The sequence below is a fragment of the Pseudophryne corroboree genome, chromosome 5, assembly GCF_028390025.1.
Source record: "Pseudophryne corroboree isolate aPseCor3 chromosome 5, aPseCor3.hap2, whole genome shotgun sequence".
In the NCBI taxonomy this organism is placed as follows: Eukaryota; Metazoa; Chordata; class Amphibia; order Anura; family Myobatrachidae; genus Pseudophryne; species Pseudophryne corroboree.
In genome coordinates this window covers 842,246,954-842,257,728 of record NC_086448.1, presented here as the reverse complement: position 1 = coordinate 842,257,728, position 10,775 = coordinate 842,246,954, and the positions used below count along the sequence as shown (strand labels likewise).

General features: G+C 50.7%; 1 protein-coding gene across 1 annotated transcript in view; it reads left to right on the top strand.

Annotated features, from left to right (window-relative positions):
- Positions 1 to 1,312: 1,312 nt before the first annotated feature.
- The window catches only part of LOC134929702 (uncharacterized), a 56,907-nt gene continuing 47,444 nt past the window's right edge, over positions 1,313 to 10,775 (top strand). Inside the window, exons 1-2 of the mRNA XM_063925280.1 lie at positions 1,313 to 1,578; positions 10,363 to 10,489. Of these exons, the coding sequence (XP_063781350.1) occupies positions 1,564 to 1,578; positions 10,363 to 10,489 (142 nt within the window). The 5' untranslated portion in view covers positions 1,313 to 1,563. The remainder of the gene's footprint in view (positions 1,579 to 10,362; positions 10,490 to 10,775) is intronic.

The window sequence follows — 10,775 nt, the reverse complement described above, 5'->3', positions numbered from 1 at the left end:
ATTAGTAAATATTGGCCAATGTGATTGCTATGGTCAGGCAGTATATACAATGTGATTGCTATGGTCAGGCAGTGTATACAATGTGATTGCTATGGTCAGGCAGTATATACAATGTGATTGCTATGGTCAGGCATTATATATACAATGTGATTGCTATGGTCAGGCAGTATATATACAATGTGATTGCTATGGTCAGGCAGTGTATACAATGTGATTGCTATGGTCAGGCAGTGTATACAATGTGATTGCTATGGTCAGGCAGTGTATACAATGTGATTGCTATGGTCAGGCAGTATATACAATGTGATTGCTATGGTCAGGCAGTGTATACAATGTGATTGTTATGGTCAGGCAGTATATACAATGTGATTGCTATGGTCAGGCAGTATATACAATGTGATTGCTATGGTCAGGCAGTGTATACAATGTGATTGCTATGGTCAGGCAGTGTATACAATGTGATTGCTATGGTCAGGCAGTATATACAATGTGATTGCTATGGTCAGGCAGTGTATACAATGTGATTGTTATGGTCAGGCAGTATATACAATGTGATTGCTATGGTCAGGCAGTATATACAATGTGATTGCTATGGTCAGGCAGTGTATACAATGTGATTGCTATGGTCAGGCAGTGTATACAATGTGATTGCTATGGTCAGGCAGTATATACAATGTGATTGCTATGGTCAGGCAGTGTATACAATGTGATTGTTATGGTCAGGCAGTATATACAATGTGATTGCTATGGTCAGGCAGTATATACAATGTGATAGCTATGGTCAGGCATTATATATACAATGTAACCTTCATAGTGCGCCCAACATGGCTGCCTCACCTGGTGCACTCGTGGATGGGATGATAAATACATGGACCTGACGGTTTTGCTGGGACTCTACTCTGAATGTTAGGACGCTGCAATCTCCCCCATTTTGTGTCATCTCTTCTAGGGGTGTCCTATTCCACCCAGGGTAATCCTACGCAGTGCGCCCAAGATGGCTGCCGCACCTTGTACCCTGTGAGGGTGGAATACACAACCCATGGATGATATTACCCATCAGCCCTGCATTATGCTCATTGTGCCTCTAGGTTTCTGCTGTGTAATTATTTCTGTCTGGTTGTCTATTTTCTGTAATTAGCATTTGATCATTGTACAATGTATCATGATTCTGATGTCTGCGGGAGAAAAGAGCTATATAAATAACATTATTATTATCATTATATACCATCTGATGGCTGTGTGATACACATATGTGCTGTGAGAGGGAGACATGACACAGCTGCGGTGACAGACCTCTCACAGACTGTAGTGCACATTGCATCCAGCAGGGGGCGCGGCGCAGGGGCTTCTGGGAGTTGTAGTCTCCAGGGTGATAGTCACCAGGAAGTAGAGAGCTGTGTGTGAGCAATGCATGCTGGGAGGAGGCTGTCATCCTGAGCTCTGGGCTGCTCTCAGCACTTAACCCCTTGGGTACCTTATCTGGGGCTCCTGCCCACCCTGTGCCCCTCAGCAGATGTCACTGGGCATACTGCTGACACTCTACAGCAGCCCTGCCTGGCCACCATGTACCCTGGGAAGGTAAGGGCCGCTCAGGCTTATACAGTTTATATACAGTTATTATTATAGAGTGATATACAGTATGTCTGATCAGTTATGTGTGTGTGTGTGTGTGTGTGTGTGTGTGTGTGTGTGTATATATATATATATATATATATATAAAATCACACACACAGACATGACCTCCATAAGGTGTGATAGTCCATTCTAAACCCTGATCATAGTGTAGGATTTAACCCTTTGTTAGTGCAGGGAGGGCCGAGCGCGCAGCGAGATATTAATGTTATTGCACATACTGGTCTCTGGATAATCCTGCAGCCACTTGGGAAGCTCATGTGTAGATTTGGTAATTTCTCCATAAGGATCAATGATTCCGAATCCATCCTGCACCCAGGCTGTGTGCGCCATGCAGCAATACCCAGCGTAAAGCGGGTGTGCGCAGGTGTACCGGTCATGAGGCGTTCACTCTAATAGCTGCAAAAGTGACATGGAAACCAAGACACGGAAAGGTATTTCGCTATAGAAGAAGAGAGACACGGGAAGCACACAGAGACACGAGATGCACAGAGACATGGGAAGCACACAGCAACACGAGATGCACAGAGACACGAGATGCACAGAGACATGGGAAGCACAGAGACACGAGATGCACAGAGACACGGGAAGCACAGAGACACGAGATGCACAGAGACACGGGAAGCACACAGAGACACGAGATGCACAGAGACACGAGAAGCATGCAGAGACATGGGAAGCACAGAGACATGGGAAGCACAGAGACACAGGAAGCACAGAGACATGGGAAGCACAGAGACACAGGAAGCACAGAGAGACATGGGATGCGCAGAGACATGGGATGCGCAGAGACATGGGAAGCACAGAGACATGGGAAGCACAGAGACACAGGAAGCACAGAGACACGAGATGCACAGAGACACGGGAAGCATGCAGAGACATGGGAAGCACAGAGACATGGGAAGCACAGAGACACAGGAAGCACAGAGACACGAGATGCACAGAGACACGGGAAGCATGCAGAGACATGGGAAGCACAGAGACATGGGAAGCACAGAGACACAGGAAGCACAGAGACATGGGAAGCACAGAGACACAGGAAGCACAGAGAGACATGGGATGCACAGAGACATGGGATGCGCAGAGACATGGGAAGCACAGAGACATGGGAAGCACAGAGACACAGGAAGCACAGAGACACAGGAAGCACAGAGACATGGGAAGCACAGAGACATAGGAAGCTCAGAGACATGGGAAGCACAGAGACACAGGATGCACAGCGACACGGGAAGCACAGAGACACGGGAAGCATGCAGAGACATGGGAAACACAGAGACATGGGAAGCACAGAGACACAGGAAGCACAGAGAGACATGGGATGCACAGAGACATGGGATGCACAGAGACATGGGAAGCACAGAGACATGGGAAGCACAGAGACACAGGAAGCACAGAGACATGGGAAGCACAGAGACATGGGAAGCACAGAGACACAGGAAGCACAGAGAGACATGGGATGCACAGAGACATGGGAAGCAGAGACACGGGAAGCACACAGAGACATGGGAAGCACAAAGACACGGGAAGCACAGGGAGACACAGGATGCACAGAGACACGGGAAGCACACAGAGACACGGGAAGCACACAGAGACACGAGATGCACAGAGACATGGGAAGCATGCAGAGACACAGGAAGCACACAGAGACGTGGGATGCACAGAGACATGGGAAGCAGAGACACGGGAAGCACACAGAGACACAGGAACCACACAGAGACATAGGAAGCACAGAGACACGAGATGCACAGAGACACGGGAAGCACACAGAGACACGGGAAGCACACAGAGACACGAGATGCACAGAGACATGGGAAGCATGCAGAGACACAGGAAGCACACAGAGACGTGGGATGCACAGAGACATGGGAAGCAGAGACACGGGAAGCACACAGAGACACAGGAACCACACAGAGACATAGGAAGCACAGAGACACGAGATGCACAGAGACACGGGAAGCACAGAGAGACACAGGATGCACAGAGACACGGGAAGCACAGAGAGACACAGGATGCACAGATACACAGGAAGCACACAGAGACACGAGATGCACAGAGACACGAGATGCACAGAGACACAGGAAGCACACAGAGACACGAGATGCACAGAGACACGGGAAGCATACACAGACACGAGATGCACAGAGACACGAGATGCACAGAGACATGGGAAGCACAGAGAGACACAGGATGCACAGAGACACGGGAAGCACAGAGAGACACAGGATGCACAGAGACACGGGAAGCACAGGGAGACACAGGATGCACAGAGACACGGGAAGCACACAGAGACACGGGAAGCACACAGAGACACGAGATGCACAGAGACATGGGAAGCATGCAGAGACACAGGAAGCACACAGAGACGTGGGATGCACAGAGACATGGGAAGCAGAGACACGGGAAGCACACAGACACAGGAAGCACACAGAGACATAGGAAGCACAGAGACACGAGATGCACAGAGACACGGGAAGCACAGAGAGACACAGGATGCACAGAGACACGGGAAGCACAGAGAGACACAGGATGCACAGATACACAGGAAGCACACAGAGACACGAGATGCACAGAGACACGGGAAGCACAGAGACACGAGATGCACAGAGACACAGGAAGCACACAGAGACACGAGATGCACAGAGACACGAGATGCACAGAGACACGAGATGCACAGAGACACAGGAAGCACACAGAGACACGAGATGCACAGAGACACGGGAAGCATACACAGACACGAGATGCACAGAGACACGAGATGCACAGAGACATGGGAAGCACAGAGAGACACAGGATGCACAGAGACACGGGAAGCACAGAGAGACACAGGATGCACAGAGACACGGGAAGCACACAGAGACACGAGATGCACAGAGACACGAGATGCACAGAGACACGGGAAGCATACACAGACACGAGATGCACAGAGACACGAGATGCACAGAGACACGGGAAGCACACAGAGACACGAGATGCACAGAGACACGGGAAGCACACAGAGACATGAGATGCACAGAGACACGGGAAGCACAGAGAGACACAGGATGCACAGAGACACGGGGAGCACAGAGAGACACAGGATGCACAGAGACACAGGAAGCACACAGACACGAGATGCACAGAGACACGGGAAGCACAGAGACACAGGATGCACAGACACATGGGAAGCACACAGAGACACGAGATGCACAGAGACACGGGAAGCACACAGAGACACAAGATGCACAGAGACATGGGAAGCAGAGACACGGGAAGCACACAGAGACATGGGAAGCACACAGAGACATGGGAAGCACAGAGACACAGGAAGCACACAGAGACACGAGATGCACAGAGAGACACGGGAAGCACACAGAGACACGAGATGCACAGAGAGACACGGGAAGCACACAGAGACACGAGATGCACAAAGAGACACGGGAAGCACACAGAGACACGAGATGCACAGAGACACGGGAAGCACACAGAGACACGAGATGCACAGAGACATGGGAAGCACAGAGACACGGGAAGCACACAGAGACATGGGATGCACAGAGACATAGGAAGCAGAGACACGGGAAGCACACAGAGACATGGGATGCACAGAGACATGGGAAGCACACAGAGACATGGGAAGCACAGAGACATGGGAAGCACAGAGACACAGGAAGCACACAGAGACACAGGAAGCACACAGAGACACGAGATGCACAGAGACACGGGAAGCACACAGAGACACGAGATGCACAGAGACATGTGAAGCACATAGACATGGGAAGCAGAGACACGGGAAGCACACAGAGACATGGGAAGCAGAGACACGGGAAGCACACAGAGACATGGGAAGCACACAGACATGGGAAGCACAGAGACACGAGATGCACAGAGACACAGGAAGCACACAGAGACACGGGAAGCACAGAGATATGGGATGCACAGAGACATGGGAAGCAGAGACATGGGAAGCACACAGAGACACAGGAAGCACACAGAGACACGAGATGCACAGAGACACAGGAAGCACATAGAGACATGGGAAGCACACAGAGACATGGGATGCACAGAGACATGGGAAGCAGAGACATGGGAAGCACACAGAGACACAGGAAGCACACAAAGACATGAGAAGCACAGAGACATGGGAAGCACAGAGACATGGGAAGCACAGAGAGACATGGGAAGCACAGAGAGACATGGGATGCACAGAGACATGGGAAGCACAGAGACATGGGAAGCACAGAGACACGGGAAGCACAGAGACATGGGAAGCACAGAGAGACATGGGAAGCACACAGAGATATGGGATGCACAGAGACATGGGATGCACAGAGACACGGGAAGCACAGAGACATGGGAAGCATAGAGACACGGGAAGCACACAGAGACATGGGAAGCACAGAGACATGGGAAGAACAAAGACACGGGAAGTACAGAGAGACACAGGAAGCACACAGAGACATGGGATGCACAGAGACATGGGAAGCAGAGACACGGGAAGCACACAGAGACATGGGAAGCACAGAGACATGGGAAGCACAGAGACACGGGAAGCACAGAGAGACATGGGAAGCAGAGAGACAAGGGAAGCACAAAGACACGAGAAGTACAGAGAGACACAGGATGCACAGCGACACGGGAAGCACACAGAGACACGAGATGCACAGAGACATGGGAAGCATGCAGAGACATGGGAAGCACAGAGACACAGGAAGCACAGAGAGACATGGGATGCACAGAGACATGGGAAGCACAGAGACATGGGAAGCACAGAGACATGGGAAGCACAGAGACACAGGAAGCACACAGAGACATGGGAAGCACAAAGACACGGGAAGCACAGAGAGACACAGGATGCACAGAGACACGGGAAGCACACAGACACGGGAAGCACACAGAGACACGAGATGCACAGAGACATGGGAAGCATGCAGAGACACAGGAAGCACACAGAGACATGGGATGCACAGAGACATGGGAAGCAGAGACACGGGAAGCACACAGAGACACAGGAAGCACACAGAGACACGAGATGCACAGAGACACAGGAAGCACACAGAGACATGGGAAGCACACAGAGACATGGGATGCACAGAGACATGGGAAGCAGAGACATGGGAAGCACACAGAGACACAGGAACCACACAGATACATGGGAAGCACAGAGACATGGGAAGCACAGAGACATGGGAAGCACAGAGACATGGGAAGCACAGAGACACGGGAAGCACAGAGAGACACGGGAAGCACAGAGAGACACGGGAAGCACAGAAACGGGAAGCACACAGAGACACGGGAAGCACAGAGACACGGGAAGCACAGAGACACGGGAAGCACACAGAGACATGGGAAGCACAAAGAGACATGGGAAGCACAAAGAGACATGGGAAGCACAGAGACATGGGAAGCACACAGAGACATGGGAAGCAGAGACACGGGATGCACAGAGAGACACTGGATGCACAGAGAGACACGGGATGCACAGAGAGACATGGGATGCACAGAGAGACACGGGAACCACAGAGAAACGGGAAGCATGCAGAGACACAAGAGAAGCACACAGAGACACGGGAAGCACAGAAATGGGAAGCACACAGAGACATGGGAAGCACACAGAGACATGGGAAGCCCACAGAGACATGGAAGCACAGAGACATGGGAAGCACAGAGACACGGGAAGCACACAGAGACATGGGTAGCACAGAGACATGGGAAGCAGAGACACAGGAAGCACACAGAGACATGGGAAGCAGAGACACGGGATGCACAGAGAGACACTGGATGCACAGAGAGACACTGGATGCACAGAGAGACACGGGATGCACAGAGAGACACGGGATGCACAGAGAGACACGGGATGCACAGAGAGACACGGGAAGCACAGAGAGACACGGGAAGCATGCAGAGACACAAGAGAAGCACACAGAGACACGGGAAGCACAGAAATGGGAAGCACACAGAGACACGGGAAGCAGAGAAACACGGGAAGCAGAGACATGGGAAGCACACAGAGACACGGGAAGCAGAGAGAAGCAGTGAGACATGGGAAACATAGACACAGGAAGCAGAGAGACACGGAAAACACAGGGAAGCAAAGAGACATGGGAAGCAGAGATACACGGAAAGCACAGACATGGGAAGCACAAAGAAACGCAGGAAGCACAGACATGAGAAGCAGAGAGACACGGGAAGCACATACACAGGAAGCAGAGAGACATGAGAAGTACAGAGAGACACAGGAAGCACATACATGGGAAGACGGATACAGGAATCACAGAAAGACATGGGAAGCACATAGAGAAATGGGAAGCCCAGACATGGGAATCAGAGGAACACAGGACGCACACAGAGAGACATGTGAAGCATGAAGACACTGGATGCATGGAGATTGAGGAAGCAGAAGGACATGGGAACCAGAGAGAGATGAGAAGCACAGAGATACACTGTAAACAGAGACACGGAAAGCACACAGAGACATAGGAAGCACACAGAGACATGGGAAGCAGAGACATGGGAAACACACAGAGACATGGGAAGCAGAGACACGGGAAGCACACAGAGACATAGGAAGCACACAGAGACATGGGAAGCAGACAGAGACATGGGAAGCAGAGACATGGGAAACACACAGAGACATGGGAAGCAGAGACATGGGAAGCACACAGACATTGGAAACAGAAAAAGAAAGACAGCGAGAAAGGAGCCGAGAAGCAGAGAGAGAGACACAGGAACCAGAGAGAGACATTTGAAACGCAGAGATATGCGAGAAGCACAGAGACCAAAGTAAAGCACAGACAGACAGGGACGCAGAGAGAGAAAAATAGAAATGGTAAACAGCGACACAGGAAGCACAGAGAGACATAAGAAATGGGAAACATGGAGAAGTACAGATAGACGTGGGCGGCAAAGAGATATGGGAAACACATAGAGACATGGAGGGAGATGGGAAGCAGAGGCAGAGATAGGAAGCACAGAGAGACAGAAAGCGCAGAGACATGGGAAGCAGACACAGGAAGCACGGAGGGAGACGGGAAGAGTGGGGAGAGATGGGAAGCAGTGACAGAGATAGGAAGAACAGAGAGATAGAAAGAGCAGAGACATGGGAAGCACAGAGGGAGACGGGAAGAGTGGGGAGAGATGGGAAGCAGTGACAGAGATAGGAAGAACAGAGAACTAGAAAGAGCAGAGACATGGGAAGCACGGAGGGAGACGGGAAGAGTGGGGAGAGATGGGAAGCAGTGACAGAGATAGGAAGAACAGAGAGATAGAAAGAGCAGAGACATGGGAAGCAGACACAGGAAGCACGGAGGGAGACGGGAAGAGTGGGGAGAGATGGGAAGCAGTGACAGAGATAAGAAGAACAGAGAGATAGAAAGAGCAGACACATGGGAAGCAGACACAGGAAGCACGGAGGGAGACGGGAAGAGTGGGGAGAGATGGGAAGCAGTGACAGATATAGGAAGAACAAACAGACAGAAAGCACAGAGACATGGGAAGCAGACACAGGAAGCACGGAGGGAGACGGGAAGAGTGGGGAGAGATGGGAAGCAGTGACAGAGATAGGAAGAACATACAGGCAGAAAGCACAGATACATGGGAAGCAGACACAGGAAGCACGGAGGGAGACAGGAAGAGTGGGGAGAGATGGGAAGCAGAGACAGAGATAGGAAGAACAGAGAGATAGAAAGAGCAGAGACATGGGAAACATTCACAGGAAGCACGGAGGGAGATGGGAAGAGTGGGGAGAGATGGGAAGCAGAGGCAGAGATAGGAAGAACATACAGACACAAAGCACAGATACATGGGAAGCAGACACAGGAAGCACGGAGGGAGACAGGAAGAGTGGGGAGAGATGGGAAGCAGAGACAGAGATAGGAAGAACAGAGAGATAGAAAGAGCAGAGACATGGGAAACATTCACAGGAAGCACGGAGGGAGACGGGAAGAGTGGGGAGAGATGGGAAGCAGTGACAGAGATAGGAAGAACAGAGAGATAGAAAGAGCAGAGACATGGGAAGCAGACACAGGAAGCACGGAGGGAGACGGGAAGAGTGGGGAGAGATGGGAAGCAGTGACAGATATAGGAAGAACATAAAGACAGAAAGCACAGAGACATGGGAATCAGACACAGGAAGCACGGAGGGAGATGGGAAGAGTGGGGAGAGATGGGAAGCAGAGATAGGAAGAACATACAGACAGAAAGCACAGATACATGGGAAGCAGACACAGGAAGCACGGAGGGAGACAGGAAGAGTGGGGAGAGATGGGAAGCAGAGACAGAGATAGGAAGAACAGAGAGATAGAAAGAGCAGAGACATGGGAAACATTCACAGGAAGCACGGAGGGAGACAGGAAGAGAGCAGAGACATGGGAAGCAGACACAGGAAGCACGGAGGGAGACGGGAAGAGTGGGGAGAGATGGGAAGCAGTGATAGAGATAGGAAGAACAGAGAGATAGAAAGAGCAGAGACATGGGAAGCAGACACAGGAAGCACGGAGGGAGACAGGAAGAGTGGGGAGAGATGGGAAGCAGAGACAGAGATAGGAAGAACAGAGAGCACAGAGACATGGGAAGCAGACACAGGAAGTATATATGCATAGATTTTTCTGCAGGTCTATCATGTGTTTCGTTGTTGGCTTCTTGTTTTTCAAGGGGTAGTCCTTCCAGCCTTTCTGTAAGAAACAAAAGTTTTTCATAATGTAACTTTTGACTTTTCATTTATCCCTATAAAATTCTTCTTTATCTGTGTTCCAGGTCCCGGTGTCCTTTGATGAGGTGGCGGTGTATTTCTCAGTGGATGAATGGTGCCATCTAGAGGAGTGGCAGAAAGAGCTCTACAAGCAGGTCATTCAGGAGAACCTGGAAGCTGTGCTGTCATTGGGTAAGGAGCTGGTATACAGCGTGCTCCAAGTGAATAAAGAACTGGTGTACGTGGAGACTGCATTTTTATTTGGTGGAGTAAGTGGTACAGTGGAGAGACTGCAATGTCATGGAGAGGAGTAGATGGTCGGAGTAGTGGTCCAGAGTGGTGGGTGAGATGTTATTGGGTGGAGTAGTGGTACAGAGTGGAGGTTACGCTGACATTGGGTGGAGTAGTGGTTCAGAGTGGTGGTTACGCTGACATCAGGTGGGTGGTGGTTATGCTGACATCGGGTGGAGTAGTGACA